General features: G+C 49.0%; 1 protein-coding gene and 1 long non-coding RNA gene across 2 annotated transcripts in view; one reads left to right on the top strand and one right to left on the bottom strand.

The window, feature by feature from the left end:
- LOC144154757 (tetratricopeptide repeat protein 8-like) overlaps positions 1–20,065 on the top strand; it is a 171,007-nt gene that overhangs the window by 149,462 nt on the left and 1,480 nt on the right. The window contains exons 6-10 of the mRNA XM_077685873.1: positions 12,103–12,213; positions 12,421–12,560; positions 15,347–15,518; positions 19,718–19,840; positions 19,905–19,988. Of these exons, the coding sequence (XP_077541999.1) occupies positions 12,103–12,213; positions 12,421–12,560; positions 15,347–15,518; positions 19,718–19,840; positions 19,905–19,988 (630 nt within the window). The remainder of the gene's footprint in view (positions 1–12,102; positions 12,214–12,420; positions 12,561–15,346; positions 15,519–19,717; positions 19,841–19,904; positions 19,989–20,065) is intronic.
- LOC144154758 (uncharacterized) lies at positions 2,698–5,792 on the bottom strand. The gene is made up of 2 exons (XR_013319449.1): positions 5,680–5,792; positions 2,698–2,847 (listed from the first exon to the last, which is right to left on the bottom strand). It is a non-coding gene; the product is annotated as an uncharacterized LOC144154758 (long non-coding RNA).

The following is a 20,065-nucleotide window of genomic DNA, read 5'->3' as shown; positions in this document are numbered from 1 at the left end:
CTCTAGCGAAGGTGTCGCTTTGGCACAAACCCCACAAACAATTATTCAAGCATTGTACCAGGTGAAGAAAAAATAACGTAAAAAGGTAAATAAGTTTGCATTGTTTTCCTTTCATGCAAATAAATTAAACGTGCTGCTGGTCATAGCAGAAATTTTAGGGTTCAGTTTTTTAGTATGAAGGCCTCTGGTACTAGTGCTCCCTTTAGTACGTGTTATCAAATGCTGTGTGCTGGCCACCAGACCCACCCGCAGCTTGGAGAACATCTTCTACAGCCTTCTGCTCAGTTATTGTTGGCTTGGCCATTTTTCCGGGTGCAGCATGATTAGGTTTCCGTTTCGTAGAAACGAATCTGAGCTTTTTTTGTTGCTTGGAGTATTCGCCACCGGATGCTGCACCTAAGAGCTGCTTGAGAAGTAGTGCGCGTGTGTGTGTGTGCGTGCGAGTGTTGAGTCATGCAAATCAGTTGTAATGTAAACTCAAGGGTAGGCATGCAGGTGAAAGTGTTATTTGGTGTGTTAAACCCGAAATTAGACTGCTTATCCTTCCGGTTTATCAACCATTCTTTGGTGCTGTCTTCATGTGGCACCCAACTTGTGATTCCCATTATAGCTACTCAGGACCATAGCCAGATTTTTTGGAGGGGGGGGGTATGGATTTTGGGAAGGAGGTAGTTTTCCCAAAACAACAGTAAGTATTGCTTACATGCTGCCTGGAAACGATTTCGGGAGGGGTTCAAACCCCCAAACTCCCCCTCTGGGTACGGCCCTGTAGCTACTGCATGTAATTCAGAGTTCAGCTGACCATCATCTGAAGTGAAACTTTGCTTCTTTTGCAGCTGACCATGGCCACGGTGACTGCGACACACTGGGCCATCTTTGGATGTGCAGAAAAATGGAGCAATAAATTTGTACGCTTTAATAACAAAATACTTCTGTTGAATGGTTACCTGTGTTACCAGAAAACTTTTCTTTGAGATTTATGGGCCGATCAAAATTCATCACATTGAGGTAATGGCAGGGCATTATTTTCTAGTACCAGGGTCCTTTCACCTGACTGTGGTTCCCAAGAAAGACACGGGGTCCCTGGAAAACCACACCTTTACTTGAAGTCCCGTTCCCCCAAGGTCCGATCATCAGCAGGTCACGCTGTGCACACCTAGTCCAGCACTGTTGGCCATGTTCTAATCCAGGCCATGTGATGCCACATCTTCGTCTTCCCCTGGGACATATCCCGTGGGATTGACCACCGCCACCGTTGTCCGGTTACCACAATTTGAAACGACACGCAAGGAGCAGTATAACGGATGAGCAGTTGTGCACAAGCAAATTACATAGGCAAAGTTACACATGCCGTGACCCACGGCTAGTCATCATTTGTCTGGCTGAAGTGCAGAATAAATGTCTTTCCATTTCTGACCATTTTGGTGTTGCCGTGTCACTTCCTCAGCAAGTGTGACAGGTCATGCGAGGCAACAAAATGAGCCATAATGGAGTAAGGGATACAACAGGAGTTGCAAGTGATTTGTTTTCATAACGTTACTATTAGTAGACTACCTATAACAAAGCTACCTTTCAGTTCTTATGAGGTTTCACTGTAAATGCCACGAAAAAGTAAATCCCTGTTAGTCCATGAAGAAAAAATGAATGTTTGGTTCATTGGAATGACTGCCTCATTAGTATGACACTAGCACGCATTATGGGACGCAGTGCAACTGGCTGAGGCCAGCAAAAGCAAGCGCAAGTTGTTAGGCAGGGCTTATGAGCTTGAAAAACAAGTTTTTTTTTTTTTTCATTTTATCATAGTAAGAATCGGGTGAACAATGGAACTTGAAAAAATTATGTAAAATAAACAAAAGTACCAGTGTGCACTGTTGTGCTGTGCACACTATGCTTGTTAGAGCTGCTCAGCAGTATGGCGCTTTGGAGTTTTCTCAACACTGGCCGATTGGCGTAAGCGACATCGTCTTGCATGACCCTATTTCTTGAGCATACCCTATATTTCACGAAACGATTACTACATGCTGCAACAAAGACAAGCCAGAAATACAAGCCAGGTGCACATACGCTCAAAACAAAGTGAGTATGGACAGTGGGCCTGAGTTAAGGTCTGAGTGGTATTCATGCGCCATCTAGAGGACCAGCGGTAAACGAAGAAATGAAATTATAAGGCATTTATTTTGCCACAGGGCATAGATGAGGGAGTAGGAGTTGATGATGACAAAAGTTAATTGAACATGAAAATGTTCACTTTGCAGATGAAGTCCAAGAGAGAATGATGATGAGGCCCATGTATCCATGTAGTGTATGCAGTTGCGTCGCCTACGCGGAGGCCTGTCACCGCAAGATGTTGCATCCTTGTTGGATGCAAGGCAAGGTTTCCCCATCTAACGTGCTTAACATTCACTTCAAATGCCTGCCCTGGATACATCATCGCTGACATCACAAGAGACATATTTAGCGAGAGGATTGAAACTTTGGCTTAAATTGTGTAATCTCTTAATGAATAAAGCATTATTCGCTGCTTGGCAAGCAGTAGGGGCTCTATTAAGACACCCAATGTTGTGAGTGAAACTGGATTTTGTCCTAATGGCCCCTTTAACGTGAATAAAAGGTTTGCTCTACAACAGGATTTGTAGCAACTGCGAAACTTAGCAAAGAACTGTAATGTTGTGGCACAGCAGATAAGACGAACCATGGTTGAAGGTTATGAGCGATCTATTTACATCATTTACAAAATGGCCATGAGAGAGTCAGTGCTGGCTTCGCCCCCACGCAGCTTCTCCCTCGTAATTGTCATCAATGGTCAGCCATGGGAATTGTCCGCCATGCCCCGTGACAGAATGGCACCTGGAAAAATCAAGGAATGGTCAGGGTTACTCATAAAAGGCCAACGGTACTCACATTTCAGCTCGGCCTGATTTATCAATTTGTAGTAAGTACCACCCAACGCCGCCTGTATAAACATTGCCTGAGACGTCGCGTGCTTTTCAATAGGAAGGGTAGGGACGCTTAGTTCAGCCACTCATCCGCTATGTGGTGCGCGCTGGCGGACATTTCGCCTTACGTCACTGCTCTGGAGTCGCAAACGCTGCACCCACTTTTATGACGCGTGTCTGTCGGCTTGCCTGTTGGGTTTCAAGAGCCGTTTCGGTCACATCTCAGGCACGACGGGGTGATAGTTCTGGGGCGCGCTAGGGATCTCGTTCAACATTTTGCTCGCTTTATACTTGCTGCATTTTTCCAAAGATAACTGACGCAGGAGGAACTGAAATATATGTGTAAGAACATATTAATTGTCAGGTAGATAAATAGTGAACAGAAAAACTATATTTTAGGAAGGTGCAGCCATTATTTTACTGATGTTTTTTTCTCTCTGGAGGATTTAGGGAAGAAAAAATTGCCTGCACATTTTTCATTCAGGCGCTCGCTTCCACCATTACTTTAGAAAAATATCACGTGCTTGTAAAGTTTAGAAGATTATAGAAAAAAAAGGATAAGCAGCTGAGGGTTCCGCCACGCTGTCCGGACGCCTCTACAGTACAGTCCTCAATTTTAAAAGTGCATACCGATGCGGAGTGCGAACAGCGGGGAGAAAACAAGACCGAAATGCGGAGGGGACAGAGGGGGGTATGCCCCACTACAAAAAATTTTGGGGCCCGTGATTCAAGTAGATAAGAGCACAAAGCTGGCACGATCCTGCGGCAGCACAAGTGATTTTGCTCCGAGGCAAAGGCGGTTTTATCAGGGACAGACCAAGACAGACAGGCATGGTGAAAAACAAGGCGTAGGAGCGCCACCTGGGGAACCCTAAACAAACTTTAAACTATTTTGCATAGTTTCCGAGAAGCGGTGCTGGCCGGCGGACATGAAAGCACAAAGGAAGGCTACGGAGCGGGGAAGGGTAGGAGAGAGCAACAGGAGAGTGGCTGTTCGGCCATTTTTTCACTCACGTGTTAGGCAATAATTATACAGGCGGCGTTGGTACCACCAAATCAGCTGGGACACTAGTGGTGGCCCCGTGAAACGCTTCATTAATCAGTCGGAAGAAAGCTCCGCGTCAGACCACGCTACACCTGCCAGCGCATCACAAACAGCAATGACGCGCCTGTTATGCTCCAGCCGACGGGGGCTTCTTTCTCCAGCCAGCCATGCAACTCGAGAACCAGTCGAGCTCTGCTGTGAACACTTCACCTATTTGCTGCCCCATGCGCACGCAGAACTTGCGCGCAGGCTCGCTCCCAAGCTGCTGACCGTCCGGCCGCTCGCTGGACAGCTGCAACATCACTTTAAATGGCTGCGCTCTTCTCGATTTTGGTTTCAAAATCGACGATTTTTGCTGACCGCTTGCGGCTTCCACGCAAGTATTTCAGCCGTTGTATTTTCATCTCGCTTTCTTTTTCAGCAGACCATACAGAAATATTGTTTCTAAGAGGTTGAAATTTTAGTGCAGTTGGCCTTTAAGAAAAAATGATTTTGGTGAGGGTAGTTTGCAAATTTTGACAGTCTAGGGCCACTGCAATGACAGTCTAGGGCCACTGAAAGGAAATGGTCGCTGTGAAAGTCCCAAGGAAAAGCACCCGCATGCTGCCTGCAAGTTTGTGAGTACGCTAATACAGGAGGAAGAGCCAATGCAATGGCTGCTGCTTCGGCTGGGTCTCGAAGATGGTGAGGAATCCAGCAATAGGAAGAGTTACACCACTGGCATGGATGGCTTTTCCACATTACACCACAGCTGTGCAGAACAGCCCTGAATATGTGGGTAAGTTAAAAAAAAAAAAACAGTAATTGTGAATTGTTTTTTTGATCACGCACGCCAGGCACAGAAGTGCCGCCTTTCTTCCGTTACCCCTCCTGGCCGCCTGGCTCTGGCTCCCCCGATGCCTCGCTCTGCGGAAGTATTCGTCAACAAAGCTAGGGCCAACGCAGCTCTCACACCCCACATCACTAGAAAATGGATTTACCCAACGGGATCTCCACCTGTCCCCATTGCCGGATGACCGTATTCGCCACCCTTGACCACCTAATCTGGCGCTGCTCCGCGTTTTCACTGTACGGGCCTATCCTCACCAATGCTATGCCTCCCGATGCCTCAGAAGATGAGGTTTTAGTACCCAGATTAGTACCTAATTAATCATAGTTATTAACCATGATGAGATGTTCATATGGAGAACATGCAACAGGGTTTCCGCTATTTAATACTGCAAAAATTCCTGAACAATTCGCAGCTTCTATGTTTTGATGCATAAATAAATCATTGGTTTTCTTGGTTTGCTGGTGTGATTATTGAACCTGCTTGGTGCGCTGGTCATACGCACGCACCTTGACAACAAATTCGTCATGTATTTATATTTGGCAGAGGCATAAAGAGTAATATTTAACAGCCTCTGAATGCATTGCAACACCACAACGAATGTGATGCATTGTGCGGAAGAAGCAGGACATGGAATATTATTGGGGTCTTCGATTGTGCATAGTCTGTAGACGCTTCCTCGTATTTGTCCAAGGATCGTTCGTTTAATTTGTTCTCGCGGATCGAGTGTGAAACCTCACGACAACAGTCTCGGGGCGGGACAGCAAAGAAGGAAGCGTAGAGGTATTAAAAGCATTGAATCGTAACAAACTGGTCGTATGTATTCACCCATGGAGGAAAGACTTCCTCCATGTATTCACCACACTCACCATGTCGCATCGCTGGCGATCCGTTGGTTAACCGGCCGCTGCTGAAAAACGACGACCTAAAAAACGACGCTACAACACAGCCGCCATCACGCCGATTCACGCGAGAGACAAAAAAAAAAAAGAAGTACGCTTGAGGGCGCAGAGATCACGACCGAGCAGTGGTCTGGTAGCGAGAGTAGACTACGTTGTTTTTATTGTGTTTTATTGTGGAATGTCGCAGCGGCGAAGCTCTCGTGAGTCGTGATGCGGCTCGGTTAGGGTGGCTAGAATGGGAAGGTGTGATGACCACGGCGCTTTCCCCGCAGAGCAGGTGTTCCCCCGGCGCGTGCCTGCCGCTAGGGCAAAACCGAGCGCTGTGGTCAGGGGCGCCGTCAGTGCCGTCAGCGTTTCCGCGGGGGAAAGCCAGTCCCCTCTGCCAGCGTCTGGGCGCGGACTGTCGCTGTGTGTTTTGCTACAGATTACCGCACATTTACGTCTCGTGTATGACTGTACCGCTGCGCGGTGGCGAATATGTCTTCTACTTCAAAGAAAAAAAAAAAACTCAGAGGAGGTGTTTCGTGCTGGAATGCGATTCCGTATACAAAACTTATTCCGTAAAGTCCGTGCGCCGGCTCGTCAATGCCTGTTTTTGAAGTGGTCGCGCGCTATTCCAAGGGCTGACAAGACGCTTCAGGACAATTGGGCTGTTTGCGGAAAACACTTTGGCGCGCGATGAGTAGTTCTATTATGCCATTCAGTTAAAAACCCCATCTGACGGAGTCACCGAGAACCGCGAATTATTTCGTTAAATCGATAACTTCCTAAAATCGGCAGTTTATTTCATAAATTCTATCTCTAAAGGGAGTCGCATCCCAGAAGCTACCATGAGATCGTAACTGTGGCGCACTCGCCTGACGATAATTAAGCGATGCACTAAAAGTGATGGTGAAAAATTGAGCCGGCTGGGGCTTGCCTTGAAGTTATCGCACCCCAGTCACGCGAAACACAGCGCTTTCTGCTGTACTACCTCCCCGCTGATCGGGCCGTTCTTGGCTGTCACATCCTTGAACCACGTAAACAGGGTTTCCTCCAGTTTCTCGTGCAGGATATACGCGCGTGCCCTTGAAATTATTTTTTTCGATGCATTTCCAGAAGAAGTGGCATGAATGATGGCGTCATTTGCCTTCAAGATTCTGGGAAGCGTGCTGGCCAGGACGCCATACACCACGGGATTCTCGAGTAATTTGTAAAATTCCGTGAAAACAAAAATATATGCCTCCTTTTTCTGACGCGGCGTTCTGTCCGGACCCATTCGAAATTTTTCCTTATTAGATCGGTCTGTTGCTCGAAACACTTCGTTAAATCGGGAGTGGGGGGAATTCAATCTATTTCGTTAGTTCGAATTCATAAAAGCATCACGCCATTTAGGCATTTGCGGGGGAAAAGAATTTGTTCGTTAGATCGAGTTTTGACTGTAGAATCTTACCGCGACTAAATCTAGTACGTAATACAACTACAAACAATGCTCTACAGCTGAAGCAGCACCGCTTATTGCGTGCTACATATATTTCATTTTTATTTGCAATTTGATTAAATAACGACTAGAGGGCAAAGGGAAAAAATAATATAAAGGCGTGACGTGAAAGAAGCAGCATAACTTAACTGCATTCTGCTTCACGCAATAAAGTTTGCTCGCCCAGGAACATGTGACATCTGTTTGTTTGGTTTTCGAACTACATTGAGAATGAAGTGACTCCAGGACGTTGCATTACAACGTATGCCATTATTTAATGTTTATGTGGCAGGTGTAAACGAAGTTATCTATTTTCGTGCGTAATTACGCCCACCACCACTACCAACAGCCACAACAACAACATAAAATACGAGTGGCAAGAATAAACATGCCGCGTGATCGCAGCAGTTAATATAGCGCACACCTCGAAAAAAAAACAATATTTCACATAAACCCTGCAAAAAAGCCCTGTACCATAGGTAAGCTCCCGCTCAGCTTTAATGCAGTATTTCTCAAACGCCTGCTTGCTTTCCGGCAGCGTAAAACTCGGCTGTGTTTTGCCGTGTCGCAAACCCCATGTTAGCGGTAGCATAACACAAGCCTTGCCTTGTCTAAGGAACTGCGGTATCAGCTAAAATTTCTACAGCTCAGTGACGCGGCACCGCATGGTCGTGGCAGAGACGCCTAGCACGGAGAACGGCCGCGCGAGCTGACGGCGCCCCTGACGACAGCGCCGCCACGCGGCATTCACGCGAACAGGGGCCAGCTTTTCCTGGCCGGTCATCACACCTTCCCATTCTAGCCACCCTAGCTCGGTTGCGAGCGCCCGGGTTGCCAGATCACATTCACTAATGTCTGAAACACGCGTTATGCTTTGACTGTAGATGATTGGGGATTGCTATTTGCTTAAACAGACCATTGTTAACAATTACTATGGGTGGTTTTTAGTTAAAGGGCCTGTTTTATGACCTTGATTTGCATCTTAAACGAAATAATTCCCGGTTACTCTCGATCCCAGCCGCGTCCGTCGCCGCCCCGCTCAAGTCGCCCCCTGACTTGACGAAGCAAGCTCGCTCCAACGTCTATGAAACGCGAAGGTCGTCTTAGACCCGTTCAAGCCGCCTGCTGTCTTGGAGCGGACTTCATGAAGCACGCTCGCTGCTTAAGTTTAAGATAGGTCTATGAATTCGGGGGCTTTTTCCACGCGACGACATGCAGCGCTAAACGTGGACTTCGTGGAGTTCGTGCACCCCGAGCCCGCTGGCTTGGGCGACAGTTCTTGCGCCCGCCGGCGTGCACGAACTCCACGAAGTCCACGTTTAGCGCTGCATGTCGTCGCGTGGAAAATAATGCATCTTGGCGTCGTCGTCGATTTGCTCGGGCTGGCTTCCACGAGCAGTACTTCGCATACCGCGAGCTTGCCATAGCACAACTTGGGCGAGCTCGGCGACGCGCACCGCCGCGTCGCCGCGGTGCCCGTCGAACACCATGCGCCGGCAACGAACTGAAGAGCAAAGACGTCGAACACGCAACGTTTACAAGCATTGCTCACACAGCTACGCCCACGTCTCCTGCCCAAACGAATACCACCGACAACAGCAGCGCAGGATATCGTTTCCGGTTCTGAAAACGACTATATGACGTCACCCTGAACCGGCCAGACACGTAGGCCAATGTTTCGTCACGCCGAAAGCGATTGCGCTAGTGCTGCCGATTTGTGGAAGCTCGCGGCCTGGACAATCAAAATCGATTTTAGATGTAATTCCGGCCTCGGATCGCTGCAAAAATTTCTGTGAGGCATCTGTACAAACTACTGAAGCCAATTATATCATTTTTTAGGTATCAAAATTTGGTGTCAGTACTCCTTTAAATGCGAAGCTGGCCCATATACAGCAAAGTTCAGAATGTAATATTAAAAATGAAAATAATAATAAAAAACTAACCGCCTAGTGGTAAAGATTCGCCGTCACAGGAGCAGAGGGGCTTGGAATCCATCCCACAACCTACGAAGTGTCGAGATATTTTCATTGTTCAATTCTGACATCGCAATTTGCTGTTTACAATCAATCAATCAATCAATCAATCAATCAATGTGTACTGGGTAGCGTGCGCGCGTGGTACCTGTAGTGACGGGCACATGCATCCTTACGTGACACGCCAGTAGTAAAAGCCATTCCACTCCCATTTGGATGACCATGTGGATGACCATGTGGATGACCAAAGACACGCAACCATGCACTGACCGAAAATCTTTTTTTTTTATTTTGAACTTCCAGTGATAGCCGCTTTGTGATGACTGTGGCACACAGCGAGTGGTTCGGTAGCAACGTGACAGGCTTGGCGAAAGTTATGAACTGTGTACAGTGGATGGTGATTGTGAACCATTATAGAAATGTAGCCCATATTCTTCGAACATACATTGGGTGAACTATAACTTGTCCTGTTTAAAGACATGTACACTGAAGTCACCTACAACTATGACTGGAGTGTGTTGAACAAAAGTTGTAGGGCTGCTTTCAAATCAGTCAGAATTACAAGTTCCTGTGGTTTGTATGATTTAAGTTTCCTCAAAGTAGCCATGACGGCGACGCACTCGGTTTCGATGGAAAGCACTACATGATCCAGTCGTGCAGCCGAGAAAACCAGTGCATCTGTATAAACATACGCCGCTGCACTAACCTCTATGCGGACTGACTGAGCCATCCGTAAAAAAATGAAGGTGGTTCGAGTAAGCGTTCTCCAGGTGTTCAAGCATAAAACATCTGGCTGCTGTTACTGGTGTGTGTGTGTGTGTGTGCATCTGGAACATTCCTTACGGCTTGTGCAAGAGCTCAACAGCAAGAATTTCCATGTGTGGTTTCAATGGATTCCATACCATGTTGGCGTCAAGGGCAACGAAACCACTGATGGGATGGCACGGAATGCGCTGTCATTTCCACCGACTGTCAAAGTTTCCGCCGATCACTGGAACAACTTCGGGAAGTAATCGAACATTTCAAGTCCTTGGGAAATTCCTCTCAGCCTTGTACCACAAAGGGACTTACGAGATCGTAGGCAACTTTTCTGTACCGTATCCGAACGGGCTCAGCAAAGACGACAGTTTGGCTATTCAAAGTGGGCCTCGTGCTATCACCTCTGTGTTTATCAGGAGATGTGCACCACTGCGCAATGCTAATGGAGGCGAAAAGCAAAAACGCCCGTGTGTACGAGATTTCGGCGCACGATAAAGATCCCCAGGTGGTCGGAATTAATCCGGAGCCCTCCACTACGGCGCGCCTCATCGCCTGCGTTGCGTCGGCGCGTTCAACCCCACAATCAATCAACCACTACGCAATGTGTTGCCCATAGCATGCTGTAGAACGGACGGCAATTCCCCCAGCGATGCGAAAGTTGGCAGCCCCACACACCACTCTGGACCCATCGTCTTGCCAAGGGGACACTGGATGCTGCGCAGGGACGTGTCGCGCCTTCTCCTTAGCTTCCTGCAGGATATACCAAACTGGCAGAATCGTGGTGAAATGACCATAATATTAACTCATTGGGTGGCGCTCGGGCGGAACGATTCATCATTGTCATCATCATCATCGTCATCATCATCGTCGTCATCAGCCTATTTAGGTCTACTGACGAATCCTCCCCCATTGACCTCCACTCGCTCCTGTCCAGGCGCTGCCGGAGTCCATGCTTTGTCTCAGAATTTTACAATTTCATCTCTCCATCGAGTTAATGGCTTTCCCCTTCTAGTCCCGTCCCTCGGTGTCCATTCGGTTTTCAATTCGTCGTGCCACATGGCCAGCCCAAGTCCATTGCTTTTTCTTAACCTGAACTATGATATCATCTATCCGAGTTTGCTCCCTCATCCAGTTAGCTCGTTTTCTGCCCCTAAGCGTTACTCCTAACATTATGCGCTCCATGGCACGTTGGGCGGACATAAGTTGCCGGCAAGTATTGCCAGGCTATAACACCGCCTGATCTAACAAAACAACCACCACCACCACCACCTGTTGATAAAATTTACCCCAGGCGAGGTGCGTGCGCACAAAGTTCTCGATGTCAGCTGAGAGTGTGTTTAGATGTATGTATATTGTACCAGTAAAGATTCAGATTCAGTCTCGAATAAAATGCCCCTTTTGACTACCGTTTGCGCTCGGCTTCGCGAGCGCGAAGGTTATTGTGATGATCTTGCCTGTTTGTGCTATGCTGCCGACTCGCAGTCTTCGCTTAATCGAAGAAAAGAGGGCCAAAGTAACACTTAATTAAACACCGCACAAAATCAAGGGCACTCCATGTCCCAGGCGCAAGTCAGACTACTTTTGTTTTCTTCACGCTCTTATGCACTGACACATTTTCGCTTTGTGCCGAGCATGCATCAAACTGTGTGATAAAAGAACATAACGTAGGTCGCCTGGTTTGAAGGAAGGAAGGAAGGAAAGAAGGAAGAAAGAAAGGAAGGAAGGAAGGAAGGAAGGAAGGAAGGAAGGAAGGAAGGAAGGAGGAAGGAAGGAAGGAAGGAAGGAAGGAAGGAAGGATAAGACAGCCCAGGAAAGTCAGGGAGGTTAACCAGAGAAGATTCCGGCTGACTACATGGTGACTAGGAAAGGAGGCATTGAAAGAGAAAGAAACGGGACCCGGGTGCATAAAATTGAAAGGCGCGGAAATTGAGGCGCGAAAAAAGAAAGAGTAAGCGTAAGTAGAAAGACAAACAAAAATAACGCCTAAATCAGAAGAGGTAATCTGGCCAACTGGGCGAATGAAAGACGTTGCACAGTGTCCCTGCAATCGTTCAGACAAGCCTGGGGCCATAAACGAAGTAACGCTTTTGTGGCCTTTCGGGACTGCGATGGAGGGCGACTGTGACATGGGCTGTATGCACTGCTTACGGGCACTCATCTTGCGTCGATATTTGGAGTCCGCATTCATCGGCCGTGCAGGTGCAGCTTCAGATGGACCAGCCGCTGGCGGCCGTGGAGGCGTACAGGCGTGGCCTCGACAAGTTTCCCGGCGAGGCGGCCCTCATCGCTCCGATGGCGCGAGTCTACGAGGTCAGTCTCCGCGCAGCCGACTGAGGTCAGCCTCCTCAACTTTGTTATGAGCGCGCGATGCAGCAGTCGTGAGTGCGGTAGTGTCTCCACCCATCACCGATACTTCCACAGGAGAATCGAATTAACCATGTATTTTCCCCTTGCTCGCATGAGGCAAGCTACTTTCGCACGAGGGTGTTGTGCATATATATCTCTCCTCGGCTGCAGGGCCTGCACGACCTTCAGCGCTCGGCCAAGCTGTACCGGGACCTGCTGACCCAGGACGCCGTGCACGTAGAGGCCATCGCCTGCGTCGCTACGCACCACTTCTACGCTGACCAGCCCGAAATGGCGCTGCGCTTCTACAGGCAAGCAAGAGTAGCTCCTCGCTTGGTTCCAGCTGGAGCGTATGGGCCTGATATTAAGGCCCGGGCCCAGCCCGAGCCCGCTTTATGACGCCCAAGCCCGACACAGGCCCGGGTGTGCTTAAAGTGAGCCCAGCCCGGGCCGGGTCATTTATTTTTAAGCCTAGGGAGGGACCGCATGTGCGTGACCAGGCCCGGGATTAGATAGCGTCACTAAATAAAGGCTTTTAGAGTGTCGGCACTATTTTCTCTCATTGTTATGTGCCGCCAGGATTTTCGTTGGTCGGTCGGCATCATGTGATATTTGTTTACATATGGGTGCAGCCATTTTGTTTCCGGGCGCCTCTCCTCTCCTCTCCTCTCCTCTCTCTCTCTCTCTCTCTCTCTCTCTCTGCTTCGCGGACGCTAGAGCGGCCGGTCGCACTCTGCCCGTCACAACCGGCGGCGGTTTCGTTTAGCCGAGTAGTCTTCGAATCAGACGAAGCATCTAGTGTGGACCAACGTTGGTGTGTACAGCATTCGTGGATTGATATGCGAAAATTTAGGATTGAGGAGTGTACGCAATTTAGCTTCCAACGTCTTCAGACCACGTCACATCGGCGTAACATGAACTCGTATTCCTACATCAGAGACACCATCACTTTTGATTACCAGATTCTTGGCGACATCACATGGTTGTCTCGAGCACAAGTTAGTATGCTGAAATTTCTGATGCAACGTTTCAATCCACGAATACTGTACGTGCATTAAAATGTTTTACCTGCAGTGCTTACTCAGCTGCGGTTTTAGATGCAAAGCATCTCTTGCTCTCGGCTCCGTCGTCCGTCCATCCACCGGCCCAGGAAGACACCGGCAACAATACCGCTCCAGGAGCCCTTTAAGGGGAAGCGTGCTCGTCTCGTGCCGGCCCAGGAAGACACCGGCAACACTGTCGCTCCAGCATCTCATGGTCGGGGCTATGTCCTTCCCTTGTTGTGGCGCCGTCCACACCCCCACTGCGCTTGCTCGGCTCATCTCGGGCCGGCCCAGGAAGACACCGGTAACACTGTCACTCCAGGAGCCATTAAAGGGTAGGACACCACCGGGCGTTCAGCAAGCCGATCATGCGCAGTGGGGGTGTGGACGGCGCAACGACGACAAGGGAGGGACGTAGCCCCGTCGCATCTAATAAAATTACACCATCTTCCCGTAGGGGAACCCTGAGTAGTATGCGAAACAGCCATGGGCTCAACGCAATTTCCCATAACGGTAGCTACGTACCTCAACCTAACGGAAACGACGGACTGAAAACTAATGGGCACTTGAGTCGACCCCATGGCTGCTTTGCATACTACTCAGGGTTCCCCAACGGGAAGATGGTGTAATTTTTTTCTCTAGCACGTGACTTCGATTACCGGCCACGGCAGCCGCATTTTGATGGGTGCGACATGTATAGGTGCGGAGCTCCAGGTTGTCTGAATTGATCCATTCTCCGCTACGATGTTACTTGTAATCGCATATTTGGTATTTCATACCCCGAAATGGTAGTTCATGAAATGCCATTGAAATAGGAGTACGGTGACTGACTATCAGACCTAGCAAAACAACGTTTTTAAAACGATGAGTACAACTAAAACATAAAGAAGCGCGTAGAAGTAAACTCGTAACATCTTTATTGATGCTCTCGTCTCCAGGTCGGAAATATTAACGGCCCAGCCTTACGGCGTCAAGTCCGAGCCCGGGTCCTGCCCGGGCCCGCCGATAAACGCTTCGGGCCTGGGCTTTCGGGTCAGCCCGGGCCCATGCAGTGCTCTAGAACTTCCGTCCACAGTTCTTTGGAGCAACAGATTTTGGGGTGAACGAGGACGTTACAGGGGCAACATGGCGCCTGCCGCATGGGTACATGGTTCGGAATTTTTGGCGCTAGATCTCCCTCTGAAGTGGACAATACATATAATTATGTTCACTGGTTTCTCGTGTATAGTCTCTCATTGTCCAAATAACGTCATTTTACACGGAAGTATGTTCTCCGGCAGTGCAAGCGGTAGCATAAAGTTATGGAGGGAGGTGCACAAAAAATACTGCACCATCGATTGGGTCAAACGTTTACTGTATAAGGAACTGCATGGGGGGTGCATTTGAGAGATCTAGCTGTTTGTCGTCGGAGTTCGCGCTATATCTGTCCACAAGAAGCGGGAAACACATTGTGACGAAACTACAATTTAAGCAAAGCCAGCAACTTCCAGTGATGCCAGTGATGATGCAACTTAGGCGCCCTGGCCGTGGGTCTGTTAACAATACCATACCTCATACGATGGCTTAACCAGGTCTGTTGACCATACCTCATAGGGTCGCACCGTATCGCGGCCACTATAAAGACGCTGAAATGCCTCTGGCTCGAAAGGTTTCCGGTAAGCCAAGAGGGCCCATGCAAATAAAAGAACAAAGAAAAACACCCTTTGCAAGGGTGTACTAAACGATAAAACACCCTTAAAAACGAAAAAAAAAAAAACGCTCTTCGCAAGGGTGTAATCAACGATAAAACTCCAAGTTTAAAGAGGGTGGGGGTAATAAAGGACAAAACACCGTCAAGGGTGCTTTTCATTTGCGTTTTTTGCTAGGGTGTAAGGGTGTTAGCTATAGACAGCGATTTACACCCTTAGGGGTGCAAAGTATTTAGAGTGTGGTTAAACATCTGCACGGAGTGCAGGGGAGCATATTTTGTTGACATTAACTTCATAGTCTAAAGCCGGCACCTTCTTCCGAGCAGAAGAAGGCAGGCCTAACAAACCACGGGTTTGTGGTCGCAGACGGCTCCTGCAGCTTGGCATGCCGACGGCCGAGCTGTACAACAACCTGGCGCTGTGCTGCTTCTACGCGCAGCAGTACGACATGGCGCTCACCTGCTTCGACCGGGCGCTGGCGCTGGCCGAGGACCACGTTCTGGCCGACGTCTGGTACAACCTCGGGCTCGTGGCGCTGGTGCGGTATACTACGGCTGCTTTTGTATGCGTCCTCAATTGTAGGACACAAATCTCCGGCACGGTTCATCCTAACAAATTTCCTCCCTCCCTGGTAGAATCGTATTAATCTACGCGTGTAAATATGACCATCGTCGTACGTGTGATACTACGCATGCGCACGCAGAAGTCATTAGCCCCCAGGACAGCGAGAACTTATAACACGTGTTCGCCAGCGGCTGCGAATCTCGCTTGGAACTGGTGAGGCGATCCTGAGCCTGGCTCAAGGTTTGACACGCCAGGTTTCTACTGAATAGCACTCAAGCAGGCGCCGCCCATTTAACAAGGACAGGGGCCCGATCTCTACGCCACAGACTAAGGACACACACGATAGCCGGGTAGAGACAATTACGTTATATTCTGGTGCCGCTACACCAATCACAGCGCAGGGTCTAGTGCGCCGTATACGCCTCGAGCGCGGCCACAGAACAGGGAGGATTTTAGAGAAGCAAAGGTCTAGCTTTGCCTGTAGTGCCAGAAAAAGCGTAGTGGCGGCGTCGTGAACTACCCAGTACGCCCGCTTGATGGCGCTGTAAACACGGCTTTGTAAACATGGCGGATGCTTTTTGCACAGGCCGCTTGAGCTCCTTAATAACATGGCTGCCCTCGCACGGCGGCCGCCGGCTCGCTGCTCCACGGCCGGACTCGACTCTCCTCCTCCCGCGCGCGAAAGGGGCGTCGAGTCCGGCCGTGGCTGCTCCTGCTGGCTCCTGGCTGGCACGCTGGTCGCGTGTTTACTTGCGCCGCGCTAGTGAAGTGATGTTACGCCAGGTGACCAGATGGCCTCGACTGGCACAGACCACAGTGAGCAGCAAGTGAGAACAAATCGTTTATTGACATCCGCAAGTTTACAGAGGCCAGGACATCATTTCATTTCGATCGCTGCAATTGTACGTCGCTTTCGTGACAACATTTTTTTTTTTTTTGCCATAACAACTCGTTCACTTGCGCTAAGATTTCGAACGAAGGGCACAAATGAAGTATTGACGGCGACAACGGTTTCCTTTGCACCGTCTTTCTAGCGTGCATAACACTCACCTTCTGTTGGAAGAATCGAATATTCTGGCCTCGACAGCTGCCTTCCGATGCGGAATTTCCCACATTTGTCATTCCACAAGCACTCAATTCCCGTGTTTTTCCAGTCCTCTCAACAACTGATGGACGCAAAAGCACATAACAGCAATAACAGTCACGAAACCGGTGCTCCGCGCACATTGAAACGGTCGGCCGTTGCAGCGGTTTCAATTTGAATTGGCGGCTTTGTGGTTGCGAATTCAGAAACGAGGTGGTGCACCAGTCGGCTGTTCGTAAAAAGTTGCGTACATTTTTGCTCAACGGATGTCTGATGCGGAACTTGTTAATAGTATTTTTAAATAACACATTGTAAGCGAACTGTGTGGGCTCTTTGAGTCACGGAATGAATGTTTTGTATTCTATACCAAAAGTAACATTTTGCCTGCGCCGTCTGGTGGGCTTGATGGTCGAAAACAGCGCTTTAGGTTGGTCACGTGGGGCGTCGATTTTTACGCCGCCTATAGGGAAGACAGGGAACGTCCAAGCTTGAGAGGCCTGGCGCGGCCTGTAGGGGCGCCACTGAAATCCCCCTAGCGGCCCGTTTCGAAAGCAGGAGCGGGAGTCCCCGGCCCGCTCCCCCCTGTCGCCGTTGCTTTTGGGGCTCGTTCAAGACAGCGATTTACCGTTTGTCCCCGTTCGAAATACCGAATAACGTGGAGCAGGCACTCTGTTTGCAAGCCTGGTGGGTTCACGAGAGTATAAACGTTTATGACGCGATCTTAGAAAGATCTATATGAGCGCCGGGCGTGTGTCACAGGCCAGCGTCCCGAAGCGAGCATTTGCATGCAGCTGATTGCAATTCCGCTGCCCTGAAATTTAGTGGCAGTGTCTCTGTAAGCAGTGTTTCCTCCGATGGTCATGTTGCGGCCATACACACTATGATGTAAATCGACTTTGTGCACTACAAAATCTAGCGGAGCACTCATACCTGACGGCACGCAAGTTACGCCTGCCAATATCACATATCAGATATTGCTCAGTACCCTGAACAAGCCAATGCGGCATAAATTTCGCAAACATTGTACCAAAAAGTACGATGGATAATGCAAAATTACACTCCGGAGTCAGCACACGACGACAAATTTAATGCTGGGTCGTCTTGTCCCGAGGTGAGCGCTCGCAAAGATTCATCTGTTACATTTATCCTCCACGAGAAGCGCGAAGATGGGCTTATAGAGTAATCCGCGACCGCGACCAAACGCTTCTTCGAAACATCGTCGTATGACACAGGGAGACTGCAGAATCTAGCATAAACCGAAATCAGAGACCCTTATCATATACGACACTCTTCAAACGAGCCCGTGTGTACGAGATTTCGGCGCACGTTAAGGATCTTCAGGTGGTCAAAATTAATCCGGAGCCCTCCACTACGGCGTGCCTCATCGTCTCCGTTGCGTCGGCGTGTTAAACCCTGCAATCAATCAATCAACTCTTTCAACGACACCTCGTATTTCTTGTGAACTGCCTACCCTGTATTCTTCGAAAAATGCGTCCGCCGAGTGATCAGCCGATCGTTGAAGGCGAAAAACAAACCAAAAGTGAACACGCAGCTTGTGTGTGTGATTACTAAAACGTTCGTTCGTTGATTTCGCTCCGCATTTGTAAACAAACGATAGTTGAGCGCCCTCCTCCTCTTCCCCCCCCCCCCCCCATGTCTAGCGAAATATCAGTGCATTTCGCATCTAGTTGGTCTGGTAAATTCTACCTTGCTCAAACAAACGTCTTTAGCATTTCAGAAGCTGCTCTCGGTTTTTTTTTTTTCTTCATTCCCGTACGACTATTCTATTTATTCCTGACTTGCAGACCATTCATTTTCCCATGGTTTCATTAACATATACCTTGGTTCTTACTATACGGCATGAGTGGGCACATATCTGACAATGCACAGCCTTTGAGTGTACTTAACATTTTCGCGTGGCTTATATTCCCATAAAAGGCACAAGTTTTTGTCAGCTATTGGGTTATCACATCCCCGAAATATATTTTTCTACGACGTACATATTCGAAGCAAAGCCGCATTTGTTGTTTGCGCTGCAAAACGAACCAACCTCTTACAGTGCCAATGTCAGGTCTAAACAAGGTGACAATAAATAGAATTCACTTGTGCTGACGTGTTCGAAGGCGACAGCGGTGATATGCTGCTGCCTTCGCCGACGACCGCAAGAGCGGCCAAGAAGCGCGCAGAACCGCCTCCCCGGGTAGCTCTTGTTGGCGTTCGAGCGCTCTACCAAGACGCAGCTGTTTTTTTAAGCGCCCTAAACGTTCAGTTAGCTTACAGACGTCACCATAACAAGTTATTTAGTGCGCGGAAAGGCAAAGAGAAGCGAAAGAGAACCAAAACACTGCATGACCACCTATCAGCCACGCAGCGCTAATCCCGCAAACGCCGCGGAGAAGCGGCGGCAGGCGGCGCAGCGATCGCGAATCTCGAGCCGCCGAAGACCGCGCGGCATTGCGCAATGTCAGGGGTGAAGAGGGAAAGACGCCTCGAGGCTCGCTCGACTACTTTGCAACGTACAGTTTGGGAAGGACAGCGTACAACAATCTCCCCAAAGCCGGCTCCACCTCTACGCGCAAATGCATTGCTAAAAAGGCATCTTTTCAGGGGCGATATAAGACGGGTCAAAATACAGAGGCCATTAAAACTGTATTTTTTATGAATCTTTACATACGCCAAAAACACACCATGGAGTAAATTGTTTCTGCCGGCGTGAGAGCCTGAGATCATAGCCATATACAGCTTTGCTGTAAAAGGGCTCTCGTCACCTGATTCTTCACGGACACCGCTTCAATTCTGCAAATGATAGTCTATGTAATTAGCAGACTCCTACACCTGGGAGAGCCGTCGCAGTTAGAACATATCACAATGCGTCCGGTCCGTTCAGGCCCATTGGCCACGCATTTACGCGCCAGATGTATGCTGCGCAAATTTACGTACTGCACATGCGAATGGGGCGTTTACAAGCCTAAGCGATATACCACGTTGAAAAAAAAAAAAAAGGGCAGCCATCCACATTAATCACTCGTAGGAAGTCGGTGCCACTGTACAATCTTGCTCTGTTAATCACCAGTTTGCTCCCATTGCAGACTGTCGGCGACAAAGCCCTGGCCATTCGTTCCTTCAGACTGGCACTGGTGTACGACAGCGGCCACGCGGAGTCATACAACAACCTTGGGGTCCTCGAGCTTACCAACGGAAATGTAGCCCAGGTATACTATGCGGCGCACAGAGCATTGGACGAAATCGCACACTAACGGCACTCAATCACTACAGGCGACCGCCTACTTTGTCACAGCGGGCGAAATGGCACCAGAGTTGTCCGAAGCACACTACAACCATGCGCTGGTGCTGGAACAGGTACGTTTAAGCGGGTTGCTTGGCGCAACAAAATCGCAAAGCCAGCTAAGTCAGCGCCTTCATGAGATTAATACCAA

Source organism: Haemaphysalis longicornis, unplaced genomic scaffold (assembly GCF_048455015.1).
Source record: "Haemaphysalis longicornis isolate Haplotype H1 unplaced genomic scaffold, Haemaphysalis longicornis Haplotype H1 scaffold_90, whole genome shotgun sequence".
Lineage (NCBI taxonomy): Eukaryota > Metazoa > Arthropoda > Arachnida > Ixodida > Ixodidae > Haemaphysalis > Haemaphysalis longicornis.
This window is presented reverse-complemented; position numbering and strand designations above follow the sequence as displayed.